The sequence below is a fragment of the Phacochoerus africanus genome, chromosome 5, assembly GCF_016906955.1.
Source record: "Phacochoerus africanus isolate WHEZ1 chromosome 5, ROS_Pafr_v1, whole genome shotgun sequence".
NCBI lineage: Eukaryota > Metazoa > Chordata > Mammalia > Artiodactyla > Suidae > Phacochoerus > Phacochoerus africanus.
The window spans coordinates 49,068,199-49,087,035 of NC_062548.1; the positions used below are offsets into that span (position 1 = coordinate 49,068,199).

General features: G+C 38.2%; 1 protein-coding gene across 1 annotated transcript in view; it reads right to left on the reverse strand.

The window, feature by feature from the left end:
• Positions 1–18,837, reverse strand: part of ACOXL (acyl-CoA oxidase like) — a 362,457-nt gene that overhangs the window by 26,270 nt on the left and 317,350 nt on the right. Inside the window, 1 exon segment of the mRNA XM_047781208.1 lies at positions 6,966–7,067. Coding sequence (XP_047637164.1) covers positions 6,966–7,067 — 102 coding nt within the window.

Sequence of the window (18,837 nt, forward strand, 5' to 3'; positions counted from 1 at the left end):
GCTCATCCAATAATTCAGGCCTGGGAACACTGGAACAGCAGGGAACCAGAATCTGGAAGCCTCACCTTAACCTTTCCCTATAGCAGCTGCAAGTCAGCCTCAGACTCCCCATCTGTCAAGTGGGTTAGCAGCTATTCCCACTCAGGGGTGCTCGTGGGGATTACCCAGGATCACGAATGTAGACCACCTCTGTCAACACTGGAGCTCCAGACAAAAGAAAGCAGTTAGTTATCAGAGCCAGGGAGGGCTTGGGAGACTGACTTGCATTTTGAAAAGCATTTCAAAAATGATACAGGAGTTCCCGTCATGGCTCAGTGGTTAACAAATCCGACTAGGAACCATGAGGTTGCGGGTTCGATCCCTGCCCTTGCTCAGTGGGTTAAGGATTCGGCGTTGCCGTGAGCTGTGGTGTAGCTCCAGATGTGGCTTGAATCCCGTGTTGCTGTGGCTCTAGCGTAGGCCAGTGGCTACAGCTCTGATTCGACTCCTAGCCTGGGAACCTCCATATGCCGCGGGAGCGGCCCAAGAAATGGCAAAAAGACCAAAAAAAAAAAAAAAAGATACAAATGAACTTATTTATGCAAAAGAAATAGGCCCACAGACACAGAAAGCAAATAAATATATAGTTACCAAAGGGGAAGGGCTCGGGGTGGGGGGGGGATGGATGGACCTGGGGGTTTGGGATTGGCAAAAGCACACTTTTGTATATGGAATGGATGGTAAATGGGGACCTGCTCTATAGTACATGAAAATCTACTCAATGTTCTGTGATAACTTAAGTAGGAGTGGATGTGTGTATATGTATGGCAGAATCACTGCCATACACAGAAATTAACACAACATTGTCAACAACTATACTTCAATAAAATTAAATTAAAAACAAAAGAAAACTAAACCCAAACTCCATCTCTTGTGACCCTCAGTTGGACCAACTGGCACTTGCTTTCAGAGTATGTGAAAGGATCTTACCCAAGCAAGGACATTAGTCAGGACTTTTTTTTAAAAAAATTATTTTTTATTAAAGTATAGTTGACTTACAATGTTGGGCCAATTTCTGCTGTACAGCAAAGTGACTCAGTCACATATATATGTGTGTATACATACATATATATACATATATACACACACACATATATATATGCTAATCTCGAACTCCCAATCTATCTCACTTCCTCCCTTCTCCCCCTTGGCAACCACAAGTCTGTTCTCTATGTCTGAGTCTCTTTTATACATAGGTTCATTTGTCATATTTTAGACGCCACATATAAGTTATATCATATGGTATTTTGTCTTTCTCTTTCTAATTTACTTCACTTAGTATTAGAATCTCTAGTTGTATCCATGTTGCTGCAAATGGCATTATTTTGTTCGTTTTTATGGCTTAGTAGTATTCCATTGTATATATGTACCACATCTTCTTAATCCATTCATCTGTCAATGGACATTTAGGTTGTTTCCATGTCTTGGCTACTGTGAATAGTGCTGCTATGAACAAAGGGATACATATATCTTTTTGAATTGTAGTTTTGTCTGGATATATGTCCAGGAGTAGGATTGCTGGGTCATATGGTAGTTCTATATTTAGTTTTCTGAGGAACTTCCATGCTGTTTTCCACAATGGTTGTACTAATTTACATTCCCACCAACAGGGTAGGAGGGCTCCCTTTTCTCTGCACCCTCTCTAGCATTTGTTAATTGTAGACTTAATAACTATGGCCATTCTGATTGGTGTGAGGTGATACCTCATTGTAGTTTTGATTTGCATTTCTCTAATAATTAGTCATGTTGCACTTGTTTTTATGTACATATTGGCCATCTATATGTCTTACTTTGAGAAATGTCTCTTTGGGTTTTCTGCCCATTTTTCAACTGGGTTGTTTTGTTTTTTGTTGTTGGGTTGTATGAGTTATCTATATATTTTGGAGATTAAGCCCTTGTTGGTCGCATTGTTTACAAATTTTTTCTCCCATCCTGTAGGTTGTCTGTTCATTTTGTTTATGGTTTTCTTTATGCAAAAGCTTCTAAGTTTGATTAGGTCCCATTTGTTTATTTTTGTTTTTATTTCTATTGCTTTGGGAGACTGACCTAAGAAAACACTGGTACAATTTATATCAGAGAAATGTTTTACCTATGTTCTCTTCAAGGAATTTTATGGTGGCATGTCTTATGTTTAAGTCTTTAAGCCATTTTGAGTTTATTTTTGTACATGGTGTGAGGGTGTGTTCTAATTTCATTGATTTATATGCAGATATCCAATTTTCCCAGCACCACTTGCTAAAAAGACCGTCTCTTTCCCATTTTAAATTATTGCCTCCTTTGTCAAAGATTAATTTACAGTAGATGTCTGGATTTATTTCTGGGCTCTCTGTTCTGTTCCATTAATCTGTATGTGTTTTTTTGTATCAATACCATGCTGTTCTTGGTATTGCAGTATTTTTGAAGTCTTGGAGAGTAATACTTCCTGCCTTGTTTATTTTCCTTGGGATTGATTTGGCAATTCTGGGTCTCCTATAGTTCCATGTTAATTTTTGGATTATTTGTTCTAGTTCTGTGAAAAAATGTCATGGGTAATTTGACAGGGATCACATTAAGTCTGTAGATTCCTTAGGGTTTTATGGCCATTTTAACAATATTAACTTTTTTTTTAACACATTGTTTCATTTCTAGTTATCGGTCTGTTCAAATCATCTATTTTTTTCTTGATTCAATTTTGGTAGGCTGTATATTTCTAGAAGGTTATCTATTTCTTCTAGGTTGTCAAATTTGTTGGCATATAATTGTTCATAGTATTCTTATTCTTTTTTTTAATGTCTGCAATATCAGTTGAGATTTCTCCCTTTTCATTTCTTATTTTGTTGATTTGTGTTTTCTCTCTTTCTTCTTGGTCAGTCTGGCCAGAGGTTCATCCATTTGGTTTACCCTTTCAAAGAATGAGCTCTTAGTTTCATTGATTTTTTTTTCTATTGTTTTTTTAAATCTCTATTTTATTGATTTCCTCTCTGGTCTTTATGATTTCCTGCCTTCTGCTGAATTTGGGTTTTGCTTATTCTCCTTTTTTCTAATTCTCTTATGTGGTAGGTATATTGTTGATTCGAGATTTTGCTTGTTTTTTGAGGAAGGCCCAGGCAGGCCTCTCTGAAGCTTCTGAACTCAAGTCCTTTGAGTGCTCCGTGGTGCTCATATGGACAAGTAAGACTACAAATGGGTGATGCTCCATGTAATCCACCTTTGCTTGGGATTAGAAGTTCTGGATTCTGTGCTCAGCTAGAATCTTGGGCAGTCATTTCACTTTTCTGTTTCTTAGCTTTACCCATTTATCACATGGGAATTATATTAGCCTTACTTACCTTGAAAATCTTTATGAGAATGGAATGCAATTTTTTTAAGAATAAATATATGCATTGCTAATTATCCTTAGACTGGAGCTTCAGCATAACTCTTGGGTACTCTGAGAAGTTTTATTATTTACAACCAGCCCAGGCTGATGGCTATTCCCCAATGCTGACATTTTTAAATAAACTTTTTATTTTAGAATGTATTTTGATTTGGAGAAAATTTCCAAAAGAGAGTTCCCATACTGACATCTTATATAAGTATGGTCCATTGTCAGAATGAAGAAGCCAATATTAGTACATTAATATTAACAAATAGAGACTTTATTCAGGCATCACCAGTGTTCTACTGATGTCCTTTTCTATTCCAGGACTCCATCTGGGTACCACATTGCATTCAGTCATCACATCTCCTTGGTTATCTCTGGTTGGCGATGGCTTCTCAGTCCTTCCTTGTCTTTCACTGATTGACAGACTAAGGAGTATGAGTCAGGTACTGTGTGGACCATCCCTCAATTTGGTTTTGTCTGACAAGTTTTTCTCATGATTGGACTGGGGCTATGGGTGTTTCGGAAGAGTGAAGTGCTCTTCTTCTCACATCATATTAGGAGTACCCATGTCATCAACGTGAATTATCACTGATATTAAATGTAATCACTTGGTTAGGGTGGGATTGACTAGATTTTTCCACTGTAAAGGAACTCTTCTCACTTTCCATATTCTAGTCTTTAAAATAAAAGGAAGTCACTAAGGCCAACCCATATCACAGGGAAGGAAATTAAGTTTCACCTCCTGAAGTGGGGAGTATCTATACATACCATTTGGAATTCTTCTTTGAGGAAGACCTGTCTCTTTTATCCCAATTTATTTGTTTAATTATTTACTTATATCATTATGGGCTTGTGTTTAATTATTTTATACTTTGAGTTATAATCCAATACTATGTTATCTATTTTGTTACTCAAAGTGTTCCATCTTCGGCCACTGGGAGCTCATTCAGTTAGCTCCTTCCCACATCCCTTGGACATACTCCTACAATTGTGAGGGGTTTTCTCTTGTTGTTGTTGTTTTGGTTTTGTACATTCTGACTTTCTAGTTCTAGAAGATGTTCCAAGTTCATCTCATATATTTATTGCCCCAGCCCTAGAGACAATCATTTCTCCAAGGACCCTCGTTCCTTTTTTGGGAAAACATCATAAACGAAGAACTGGGTACTGGGTGGGTTTTTTGTTACTGGCTGATGCTGATTTCTATCCAAATAAAATAAATGATAACATTGAGAATCAGAGAGATAGGGTTTTTTTCCACTTGTATTACTTTGGGCAGGTTACTATGCCATGTTGGGTCTCAGTTTCTTCATCTACATGTAAGAATAATGAAAATCACTTAAAGGGCTGTTGGGAAGTAAGTCAGATAACATTGAGGAACTTTATATATCTAATACTAGAGGGGTGGTATTCCTTTTTTTTTTTTAAAAAAAAAAAACCTTTAAAGCATCAATGATCTGACAAAACAATAATGCAGAAAATTAAGAAAAATGGGAACCAAGAGAAACAAATAAGTAAGAAAATTGCATTTGCCTTGAAGGCATTTGCCATTTACAGCAAATCGGAATTTTCACTTGACAGCTTCATGGTAATTGGGGCGGGGTAGGGAGTGATGATTAGTCAAAACCAGGGCCAGCACTGGGCAAGAAATTTCAAAGACAGTAAGCTATGATGCCAAAGAGCTATAACTTTGTGTGTGTGTGGCGGGGGTGGGGGGGGGAGAGGGGGGGGAAGGGTGGTTTAAAGAAATTGCTGCCCTTATTTGAATTCTCTAAGTCTTCTAGGCAACCTCAAACCTTAAATCTGGTTTAAGGTGGATCTCAAACTGAGAGTCCCTTCAGATGCCTTGCAAGGGGAAGAAGATACCTTCAATGTGGCCTTCATGTAAATCTTACAAATCATGTTGCCATAACAATGACTAACACACACCTAAGATAGCTTGAGCACTTAGGCCCAGCAGACACCATATGGAGCAGAAGAACCATCTAGCTGAGCCCTGTCCAGAATGCAGAATAATGAGAAAGGAGAAATGGCTGTTGTTTCAAGCTACTAAGTTTGAGGGTCATTTGTTACATAGCAATAGACAACTGAAGCATCTTTATACCTGCTCTTCTTCATATAATTATCTCCTGAAAAGGAAAAAGACTCTTCAAGATTCTTGCAAGTCCACTATAATCTTGCTCCAATAGACTTCTGCAGGTTTTTCTATCACTTGAGACTTCAACCAAACTGGTCTTTTCACTGTTTTTAACATGTCTTTCCTAAGCACTCTCGTTTCCATGATTTTGCTGAGTTCACCAACCCTGTCTGAAGGCTCACCTGCATTTCCTCCTCTTCAACTGAACTACCACCTCTGCATCGAATTTTTCCCTCTTCAAGGTCTAGCAAAGAATGCTATTAACTTCCAAGTGGCCTCTCCTCTGAGCTCTGAACTTATTCTTATGGACAAGTTCACTGAAAAGATCCAAACCCTTGTGTTGCTTTTTGTGTTTTTAAAGGTCGTTTCAGATTCCCAGCTCTCTTGAATGCAGAGACTGAGGATATACCTGCTGGTGTTTCAGGCATGTAATAGCAGGTCTAGAAAAGCAGGAGAACCTAGAAAATGTGTTGTATAGATGATTATGCTGTTTTACATCTTTTTCTTTTCTCATCTCTTCTCTTCTTTTCTTTTTTCTTTTTGGGTCTTCACCCGTGGCATATGGAAGTTCCTGGCTAGGGGTTGAATCAGAGCTGCAGCTGCCTACCCAAGTCACAGTCACAGGAATGCTGGATCTGAGATACATTTGTAACCAATGACATAGCTTGCAGCAACACTGGGTCCTTAACCCACTGAACAAGAGCAGGGATCAAATGTGCACCCTCACAGACACTATGTTGGTAGTTTTTGTTTATTTTGTTTTTTTTTTTTTTTTTTGCTTATTTTTAGGGCCACACCAACAGCATATGGAAGTTCCCAGGATAGGGGTTGAATTGGAGCTGTAGCCACCAGCCTTCACCACAGCCACAGCAATGCTGGATCCTTAACCCACTGAGCAAGGCTAGGGATCGAACCTGCATTCTCATGAATCCTAGTTGGGTTCATTAACCGCTGAGCCATAATGGGAACTCCTTTATAGCCTTTTCTTTAGAGCAGCATTTTGGTGATGATTTTCACTGGCTTTCTCTTCATTTTCAGATGGTCCAGGGCTATCATATTAAAGTCCATTGCTACTCCTGACAAAAACATCACAGGTCTTTTTTCTAAATATAAAGAATGACTTCATAGGTTTTGGTAAGAAGTAAGAAAAAGAAAATCACTTTATACCTCCTTTTTTTTTCCCCACCAAGACAAAGTAAACACTTCTGATTCCTTCCTCCCCTTTACATGTTAGAAGTTCATACACAGTGAATCATTTCCTTGTGACTTAAACCCTGAAGTGTAATATGATCACGGTAGGCAGTGAAAACATGTATATGAAGTCCCAGAGGCATAAAAATTTGTGAGTGGAAACTGACAAAAGATTGGCAGGATTGTTTTCTAAGAAAGCAAAGAGCCAACAGCTGATGCACAAAGGGTTTTTCTCCCCCGCAGCCCAGGGATTCTTACCTGACTCCTAATCCTCATGCTGGCCACGGGAGTGAAATATTTATGTTCAAGATACCAGGCTCGCTCCTGGAACACCAGCTTGGTTCCATACAGCAGACAAAACTAAGGGGTAGGGGAAGAGGAGAGAAATGGAAAAACACATCAGAAAATGCAGACTCTAAGGAGATGAATGAGACATAGCATAATATTACATTTCATAAGACCATAAAAGTCAATACATTCTAAATGTAAAATGGTCACATTTTGGACATGCAATGTATGTTTCGTTTTTAAAAACCACTCTATGGAAAATGTAAAGCATGTCTAACATTAGAAAGAACAGCATAACCAACTTCCATGGCTCTATCCCCTCTCCCTCCCCAAGTTCAACAATATATTAATTCACAGCCAGTCTTGCTTGATCTGTAACCTCACTTTGTTCTTCCCCACCCCTGGTTATTTAGAGGCCACTCATTATCTATTTTAAAAGATAAACGTAATATTTCTGTTGGCTTTCTTTCTTGATTCATGAAAAATACTCTAAATGCACCTTCTGAATAATATCATCTTGGCATTTTCTGTTGAGCATCGTTTGATTAGACTTCCATAAAAATAGTATCCCTCATTTGCATTCTGTTTCAATATGTTTTTCCTATTATGTTTCTGAAACTGACACACAGACCTCCTTCAGTGGCATCCAGCAATAATACATTTTTAATAAAGTTTTCCTGTATCTACAAGTAAATTTTAATCAACTATTCCTTAAGCCTTTAGAGAAGCTAAGCTCCAGTCCTTCTATTCTGCCATCTTAATCGTGTCCTCATTTAGTCTTTAGTATTTGATAAATCAAAAATTATACAAAAGTTGAGAGAACCAAGTAATGTACCTTCATGTCTATATCCTCCAGCTTTCAGAGCTATCAACTTACAGCCAGTCTCGTTTTCTCTCTCTTCCCACCTGTTCCCTTCTTTCCATACTATTGTGAAGAAAAGGTCTGTTGCTACCACCTCTAGGTTTGGAGAGAAGAGGGCAGGGCAAGGCTGCTGGATCCTGGAAGACAGCTGTGTTGACAGGGACACCTTGTGAGAAGCTGTGACCTTCAGCCAAGGAACACAGAAACCCCAAGGTGATCCCACCAGAAGGCAGACAGAGGGTAGGAATATCCCAGCCTCATTCTCTTCCCCATCTCTGACCTCCCTCTGGGGCTTCCTGTTCCCAGAACCTAACTGGATCCAGCAGGCAAGGATCCCACTGGTGCAGGTTACATCGATCCACTTCCTGGGCCCAGAGCACGGTCAAGATGCGGGGAGAAGAGAGCTGGAAAGGCAACCAGAGGGTATCCGATACAAATCTCATCTCTAATGCTCCTGACAGGTGGTCATCCAGCCTTAGTTCAGTCCCATCTCAAGTTCAAGCTCAATCCGCTTGGTCCCATGGAGCTCCTCACAGCCCCCACTGCTGATAGCACTCTCAGGCTTCATCCCAGACTGCCCTCTTTACTATTTTTTTTTAATTTTTTTCTGCCTTAAATTTTAATTTTAGGGCTGCACCTGTGGCATATGGAGATTCCAAGGCTAGGGGTTGAATTGAAGCTGTAGCCACCAACCCACACAATGAGGGCTCTGAGCCTCATCTGCGACCAACACCACAGCTCACAGCAACGCTGGACCCACTGAGCAAGGCCAAGGATCCAACCCACATACTCATGGATACTAGTCAGGTTCATTCAGCTGAGCCACAACGGGAACTCCCAAGACTGCCACCTTTAACCAGAGACACATGATACAGCCTGACCATGTCTGTTCTGTCTTTCTATCAACTTCTGGTTTGTCCTCCTGTTGATGGTTCTGTAGCTCTTGTGTATCTGATGCCTAGGGCTACTTTTCTGGCTTTGGACTTCTGCTTTTCTCCTTGAACATAGTTCAGACTCTCCTTTGACTGGCCACTTTGCTTGTCCTGGAAAATACATGTCCCAGTTCTTGGTACCAGAACAACACCTGGAGGTCCAGATACCATCAGCCCCACCTCTGTCCTTCAAATAGAACATGAATGTGTTTCCTTTTATGTATTTGGGATTGGAGCTCAGTGCATTAAGAGGCAGCCGGCTCTCCAAGCAGCCTCCTTGTTGGATGAGCCATTGCATGCTGGGCTACTCCTCTGTGTGGAATATGAATTGATGGATTGTTCATGCTGTAGGAAAGAGATCTGATCCTGCTCATCTCTTGGCCTAGGTCTGGGAAAGAAGCGGACACACACATTGGCTGACATCCAATTTCCTATAACTCATAGCTCTTAATCCTGTAACTTTGATGCCTAGGAAGCAAAGCAGGAGTCTATGAAAGTATCCAGATAACAGCCCTTAGCAAATTGCAAGATAAATTTCACATCTCTGCTTAGACTTTCTTTATAGGATCAGCCTTCACCCACTGTCCTTTTCTCACCACACGACTTCTTGGTGGGCTTGTGCCAACTCAGGCCTGGGGGCCTCTTCTAAATGCTCAATTCTCCCCTTCAAGGTGTCTCACAAGACTGAACACAGGCTCCAGATGTCTTACCACTTCACTGTCTGCAGCACCATCACTGTCCTGGTTTGGGTCTCCATACTTTGAAGCAAGGTAGACAGGGTTTGCTTTTACGATAGCCACATAAGGTTTTATCAGTAAATGAGTAGAAGAATATCATGCATATTTGTTTGACATAAAATGTTTGCTCATTTGACACTCCCCACCATACCTGTTCTTCTATGACGTGTTTTCAGCCAGCCCATACATACATAAATACATCCCTAAAGGAATGATTTATTTTTATTTTTGTTTTTATTTTGTTCTCTAGTGCTGCACCTGTGGTATATGGAGGTTCCCAGGCTAGGGGTCAAATCAGAGCTACAGCTGCTGGTCTACACCATAGCCACAGCCAGCGCCAGAAGTGAGCCAAATCTGTGACCTACACCACAGCTCATGGCAATGCCAGATCCTTAACCCCCTGAATGGGGCCAGAGATCGAACCTGCATCCTCCTGGATATGAGCTGGGTTCTTAATGAGATAAACCACAATGGGAACTCCCTAAAGAAATGACTTTAAATTTATTCTCTTCAAGTATCTTCTTGTTGATATGACCTACTTGGAAGACCCCCAAATCTCTGTGAATCTTGATCCAGTCACCTCATGTGTTTGTGTCATTTACAGATTTGTCAAGTCCCATCTATGTCTTCATATCATAAGACCTGATTCTTAGGTCTATATCTTTTGATATAGACTATTTGAGAATCTATCATCTAATTCTTATTTCTCGAACTTATGCGTAAGGATATCCTGAGAGTCTGGAAAGTATTGGCCAAAATCAAGATACATCAACTCCCCCACCTTTTCTCTTTTAGTAACCTGATTAAGAAAGGAAGTAAGATTAGTTTGGCAAGGCTTGGCCATAGTGAACACAGACAGGTACATGGTAACTACCTTTTTCTAAATGCTCATAAACTGTCTCGATCAGCCTTTTCTAGAATTTTAACTTGGAGACACCAATCTTAAATTCTATAGTTTCCCCAATCTATGTTTTTAAATGTGGACATTTGCTCATTGATAGTTTTCTGACATTGCTTTTGCCCTCTTTGGTTTCAAATGTCTCACAACTGTGTCCTCCCCAATTCAAAGAGAAGATGGGAACATTATATGAAACAGAAGGTCTGTTTTCTCTTTGCATTACTAACATCAAAGCTTTCTTCCCCAGACCAAGTGTCTGTCTCTTCAAACTTTGAGAGTAGCTAAAAATAGCCTTTTAAATCTTCATCAGATTACTTGTCAAGCCTCATGTTATGCTGGGATTTGACCACCCTGAAATTTATGAAATGCTACCCTTTTGTATTTATCCCTGGACAAGAATCCCCCCCTCCCCACCTGACTCTTCATTTATATATAGCTTCCTTGGAATCTATATATCCATCAGAGAGCCCTCTCTATACTTATCTTGGTTTCTTTAAATATGTCCCAATTTACTCCCTTTTTTCTATATCTATTGTATTGTCAGAGTAGTATTTACTGTTTTTCTTGCTTTCAGGCCCCTTTGATAATCTCTGCCCATAGAATAAATAACAGTCAACATTTATTGAGTACCTACTATGTGCCAGACACTGTAAAGTATTTTACATTAGCCTCATTTAGTCCTCATAATAATCCTGAATATAGCCATAACTCCTGGACATAGTAAATGGAGAGGTGATTTGAGGAATTGAAAAATAATTAAGAGCAGACAGATGGGCAGCAGACCAGGATTCAAAGTGCCACCAAACAGATGGTGACTTTAATTTTTTTCCCCATTCCTCAAGTTGCTTGTCCCTGGAGGCATGTGCAGCAGACCAAGATAAATAAACCCCAGATTCTGGAAGGAGGATGGAAAAGGGAGCCTCAAGGAACCAGAGATAACCAAGGAGGTCATGGAGAAGGAGGGCTTGGGAAAGTAACCCCATAAAATTGTTTATGAACTTCTGGTTTCAACCCCAGGTGTGCATACATGAATCTAATGCTCGTTAGCTCACAAAATGCTTTGATAGCTAAATGAGCAGATACATGAGAATGCAAGTGCCAGACTGGCCACTGTGTGGTGCATACGTGGACAGAACAGAATTGTACTGCAAAGGCTATGAAGACTAAACTGACATTGAAATGACAGTGAACAGAAGGTGAGTTGGAACTTGCAGCTCAAACATCCAGATACAGCGACTGCTAAAGCAAAAATATTAATATGTTCCATAGAATTGAAACAAGATTCAAAATCTCATATTGTGATATTCAAAATGCCCAGGAAATATTTTTTAAAAGTTCAGCATGTGAAGGACAAGAGAAAAGAAGCTATTAAGATTCTTCAACAAGTGATCACAAACCTTCTTGAAATAAAATACAGAAAAAGCAATGAAAATCAAAGCCTGTTACTTGAAAAGACTGATAAAATTAATAAAGTTCTATCAGAATTAACAGGGACAAAAATAGAGATACAAATGACTAACATCGGGAATAAAGGAGAAGGTAGCACTGTAGATCCCACAGACATTAAAAAGATGAGAAGGAAAACCTATAAACAACTTTACATGCATAAATTTGACAACCTGAATTAAACAATTCCTTGAATATTACAGGTTACCAAGAATCACACAAGTTGAAACATATAACACAAATAGTCATATAAATATTAAAGAAGTTGGATTCACAGTTTAAAATCTTATGACAATGAAATCTTCAAGCCTAGATGGTTTCACTGGTGAATATACACAACATCTAAACAAAAAATAACACCAATTGTACAATATTTTCCAGAAAATAGAAGAGGAGAAAACACTTCCCAACTCATTTTATGAGACTAGCATTACTATGATATGAAAAGATAGTACAAAAAAGGAAAACTATAGACCCATTTTTCTCATTCACATGGACGCAAAATCTCCTACAAAATATTAGCATATTGAATCTAGCAAATTATAAAAAGACTAATACACCATGACTAAGTGGGCTAATCCTGGGAATGCAAGACTGGTTTAATATTCAGAAATGAATCATTATAATTTACCACACCAATGTTATAGAAAGGAAAAAGAAAAGACACGATCATACCAATCGATACAGGAAAAGAATTTAACAAAATTCAACATTCATTCTTCATAAAAATTCTTAGGAAACTAGGAATATAAGGTAGTCTTCTTAACTTGATTAATGACAACTATAAAGGCGTGAGTGCACACGCACACCCCCCCCCCAAATACTACAACTGATATATCATATTAGTGATGAAAGACACAATGCTTTCTCCCTAAGACCCATAACAAGTCAAGGATGTCTATTCTTATTACTCTTATTCACCATCATAGTGGGAGCAATAGTGAATGCAATAAGTCCAGGAAAAGAAACAACAATATAGAAATGGAAAAGTAAAAACAAAGATTGTCTGTACTTACAGACATGATTGTTTACATAAAAAACACAAGAGGTGTACCCAAAACCTCAAAATCTCTAGAATTACTAGTGAGCTTAGCAAAGTCACAGGACACAAGGTCAACACACAACATGTCAATTATATTACTAGATGTTAGCTATGTATAATTAGAAACCAATATTTAAAATAATATACCCTTTACAGTAGCTCTCCCGACCCCAAATGAAATACTTAGGTGTGAGTTTACAAAAATTGTACATTATCTTTAGGCTGAAAAGTAAAAATGCTGATGAAAGAAATCAAGGAAGAACTAATAAAGTAGATTGGCAGGGTCAATACGGCATATTCGTCAACTCCTCCAATAAAAATCATAGCAGATTTTTGTTGTTGTTGTTGATAGAAACAAACTAACTAAAATTTATACAAAAAGCCAAAGAAACTAGAATGGCTAAAACAATTTGGAGAAGAAGAATAAAATTGGAGGAATTACTATATTTGACTTTAAGACTTACTATAAAACTATAATATTCGAGATAGCATGGTTTCATCAAGGGATAGACACATAGATCAACGGAACAAAATAGAGAAACCAGATATAGACTCATGCAAATATGTGTGAGTGATTTTGATAAAGATGCAAAAGGAATTCAATGGAGGAAGGATAGTGTTTTAAACAAATGATGCTGAAACAACTGGAGAGCAATAGTCAAAAGATACATAATCCTTGATCTAAATCTCACACTTTACACACGAATTGGTTCAAAATGAATCATAGACCTAAATGTAAATATAGACCTCAAAAACCTTAAGAAAAAATATGGGAGAAAAATCTTCATGACTTGGGGTTAAGCATATGTTCTTAATATGATATCAAAAGCATAATCTATAGGATAGAGAAACTGATAAATAGGATTTAATCAAAATTAAAAATTTGTTTTGCATAAGGCACTTTAAGAGAATTAAAAGCCATGCCACAAACCGGGGAAAATATTTGCAAATCACACATCCAAGAAAGAACTTGTCTATAGAATTTATAAAGAACCCTCAAAACTCAACAGTAGGAGAACAAACTATCTGCCTTAAAATGGGCAAAAGATTTTTAGATTTCACTAAGAGAACGTATAGATGGCAAAAAGCACATCAAAAGATTTTCAGTATCATTAGGAAATGCAAATTAAAACCTTAATGAGATAGTCCTACATCCTACTGGGACAACAACAAAAAAATGCTGACAATAAGAAATGTTGGTGAGGATGCTGAGCACCTGGATCTCTCATACAATGAGAATACAAAGTTTTTTACAAAGTTAAACATACATTTATCATACGATCCAGTAAATCCACTCCTAAGTGTTCACCCTAGAGCAGTGCTTCTCAACTATGGATGACTTTTGTCCTGCATGGAACATTTGGCAATTACTGAAGGTATTTTGGTGTTATAGCTGGAGAAGTTCTACTGAAAATTCTACTGACATATAGTAACTAGAGGCTGGGATATTGATAAATACCCTACAATGGCCAGGACAGCACCCTCACAACAAAGTACCTGATCCAAAATGTCAATATTGCCAAGATTGAGATATTTTCTCTAGAGATAGAAAATGTATGTTTATGAAATAGATAATTATGTAATAATACTTGTATGTATAAATATATACACACTTATATACAAATATAGCATCTCTACAATCATCAAAAACTAAAAACATCTCAAATGCCCGTCACTAGGAGAATGATTAAATAAATAGTAATACATCCATATAATGGAATACTACTTAGCAATGAAAAGGAGTAAATGTTGGATGCATGTGACAACTTAGCTGAATCTGAAAGACATATACTGAGTGAAGGAAGTCAATATCAGAAGGTTATGTATTATAAGATTCCATTTATACAACATGTTCAAAATGACAACACTATAGTGATGGACAGTAGATCATTGGTTGACAGGGTTTATCCGAAGGGGAAGAAGATGATTATAAAGCCATATCATAAAGGATTATTTGGGGATGGTTAAATTGTTCTGTATCCTGATTGTGGTGGTGCTTACACAATTCTATACATGTGTTTAAATTCATTGAGCTATACATTCCTAAACAAGGTCATTTTACTGTATAATAATTAAAATGTATCATCTTTCTATGTCTAGACTTCTCCTTTGTGTTTTTTGTTGTTTTTGTCTTTTAGGGCCACACCTATGGCATATGGAAGTTCCCAGGCTAGGGGTCTCATTGGAGCTGGAGCTGCCAGCCTACGCCACAGTTGCCAGCCTATACTGCAGCCACAGCAATGCAGGATCCAAGTCACGTCTGCGACCTACACCATAGCTCACTGCAACGCCAGATCCTTAGCCCACTGATCAAACCCACATCCTCATGGGTACTAGTCCAGTTCCCAACATGCAAAGCCACAATGGGAACTCCCTAGATTTCTCTTTTGTTATGGCAAACTACAAGCTAAAATGGCTATATTCTCTAAGGGTTCCCTGTATTATAACTTCGAAGTTGTTAATTTAAACAACTGCCTGAAGATGTTAATTTAAAACAAAGTTTATTAATTCATGGTAATACTGGTGTGATTTCAGAACAGTTTCCCCCAGCAACAACCCAGTTCTCTCACTGTGATGAAGTGCTCTGCCTTCTGCCTCAGACTTTAGCCGCTTGGGATCTGTCCAAGGATCCCTCCCTGAGCTCCCACTGAAAGTCACCCCTTCCCTTCCTGGGTTCCCACAGCAGTATGTTTCCCCCTGCTACACATTATGCCTGTTGGTATAATTATCTGGCCCTGTGACCTTCTCCCCGACCACGATGTGATTAGGAAGGCAGAAACTGTGGCTTATGCATCTTGGAATTTCTGCAGCACCTGACCCAGTATCAGAGCTTGCTGTATATTTGTAGGACTGAGACCCCTGGTTCCCAGGAGCATAAGCCCACTGGGACCAGCAGCAGAAAGAAGGGAATTTGCCTGCAATTTATACCAAGTAGGCAGCCTATATCCCTGGCCTGAGCTGCATAATAAGCAAGGAGATGAAGCAAAAGGACTGAGTTGGACCTCTAGTGTCAGGGAAGATGAACAAAGCTTATTAATTCATGGTAATACTGGTGTGATTTCAGAACAGTTTCCCCCAGCAACAACCCCGTTCTCTCACTGTGATGAAGTGCTCTGCCTTCTGCCTCAGACTTTAGCCACTTGGGATCTGCATTACTGCCTTGTAAAATTGATGGGCAGTGGCACCATCTCTTAGTTTAAGGAATTTCTGCCAGCCTTAGCAAAAAAAATGTTAGTTTCACAATTTCTAAGGGCATTCTTTGCAACAGAAAAGTGATTAAAAACTGAACAAGACTGAAATAATGTCCATCTCGAGTACTTAGAGTTCATCTACCCAGTCTCCTCCACGCCATCAGCTCCAGATATGAGCTCATCTGCTTCCACAGGTGAGGAAGTCTTATTTATTATTATATTGGAAAAAGGTTGGAAAAAGGTTGGGGAGGGGTTAATCAACATGAGTGTCTTTTTCTTTGGTCACCCAAGAAAGTGGTTCAGATCAAAGTCTCATTTTCTTCTAAACTGCCTGAAGATGTTAATTTTAAAAAAATCCAACCTGCTCAATATTTTGTGTCTTAAAAGCCTCTCTTATTGAGAAAGGTGACAGTAGCAGATGCATAATACCTATGTTCATCCCCCCATATACTTTGTATCATCTCTAGATCACTTATCATACCTCATGCCACACAAATGCTATGTAAATCATTGTAAAAACAATATAAATGCTATGTAAATAGTTGCCAGGGTGCAGCAAATTCAAGTTTTGCTTTTTGGAACTCTCTGGAATTTTGGGGGGAAGGAATATTTCTGGTCTGCAGTTGGCTGAATCCAGAACCTGTGGATATGGAGGGCCGATTACTTTAGGCAGACAGTTTGGGCAACCTGTGGGACATCATTCAGCCAGGTTCTTCTCTCTGATTTGTTTTAACCCAGAACTGATCCCAATTCCTCTCACTCCCAATTCTTCATCTGTCACTGGCTTTTCAACCATCACCACCATCCATCTCCAGAACTTTTTTCATCTTGCAAAACTGAAATTCTCTACCCATTAAATAGTAATTCCTTTTCCTTGGTCCCCGGCAACCACCATTCTACTTTCTGTCTTTAAGATTTCATTTACTCTAGGTGCCTCTTAGGCATGGATTAAAATAGTTTACCTCCTTTTGTGACCAGCTTATTTCACTTAGCATAATGTATTCAAAGTTCTTCCATGTTGTAGCCTGTGTCAGAATTTCCTTCCATTTTTAAGGCTGAATAATATTTTATTGCATAGACAGAATATTAAAAAATAAACATTCTTTTGCATGTGTAAATCACATTTTTTTGCTTATTCATTCATCCGTCAATGGACACTTGGTGTGCTTCCACATTGTGCCAGTTGCAATTAGTGCTGCTATGAACATGGATGTACTAATACTCTTTCAAGCTACTGTTTTCAGTTCTTTGGATATGTGCCCAGAAGGGAAATTGCTGGTTCACATGGTAATTTTATGTTTAATATCTTAAGGAATTGCCATATTACTTACCATAGTGGCTGCTCCATTCTACATGCTCACCAACAGTGCTCAAGGGCTCCAACTTCTCCATATCCTTGCCAACACTTGTTATCTTGGTTTTGGTTTTTGTTGTTGTTTTGCAGTAACAGCTCTCCTAATGGGCGTAATGTATGATCTCATTGTGATATTGGTTTGTAGTTCCCTAAGGATTAGTGATGTTGAGTATCTTTTCATATGCTTATTGCCCATTTGTAGATCTTTGGAGTAATGTTTATTCAAGTACTTTGTCCATATTGGTACTAGTTGTTTGGATTTTTGCTGCTGAATTTTAGGAGTTTTCTATCTACATATTCTGGATGTTAGTCTCCTCTCAGTATATGATTTGTAAATATTTTCTCTCCTGCTGTGCATTGCTTTTTTCCTCTGTTGATAGTGTCATCTGATGCACAATGGTTTTAAATTTTAATGAATGTCAATGTGTATAGGTCTTGCGGTTGCTTATGCCTTTGATGTCATATTAAAGCAATCATTGCAAATCCAGTGTGATGAGGCTTTTCTCCTGTTTTCTTTTCTGAAAGCTTTATAGTTTAAGCTCTGACATTTAAGCCATTGGTCTACTTTGAGTTAATTTTTGTATATCATATTAGATAAAGGTCCAATTTCATTCTTTTGCATGTGGATATCCAGTTTTCTCAAATCCACTTGTTGAAAAGATTATCCTTTCTTCATTGAATGATCTTAGCACTCTTGTCAAAAAAATCATTTGACCAAATACATAAGGGTTTATTTCTGGGCACTCTTCTATTACATTGGTGTATATGTCTGTCTTTATGCCAGGACCACCCCATTTTGAGTGCTGTTGAATTGTAAATTTTCAAATCAGGAAGGGTGAGACCTCTAACTTTTTTCTTCCTTTTCAAATTTTTGGCTATTCAGGGTCCCTTGAGATGCCATGTGAATTTTAGAATGAATTTTTCTATTTCTTTAAAGAAAATCATGCCGTTTTGACAGATTGCATTGAATCTGTGATGGCATTAGGTAATACAACATCTTAAAAATATTAAAGCTTTCAATCCATGAACACAGAATTTCTTTCCATTTTTAGCTTCCTTAATTTCTTTTTTTTCAGAATATAAATCTGTAACTTATTTTTTATTGAAGTGTAGTTGATTTATGATGTTGTATCCGCTTCAGGTATATAGCAAAATTATATATATACATATATATATATTCTTTTTAAGGTTCTTTTCCATTATAGGTTATTATAAAATATTGAGTACAGTTTCCTGTGTTATACAGTAGGTCCTTAGTGTTTTTCCACTTTATATATAGTAGGGTGTTTCTGCTAATCCCAAACTCCTAATTTATCTCCCCCTCCATTTCCCCCTTGGTAACCATAAGTTTGCTTTCTATTTCTGTAAGTCTGTTTATTT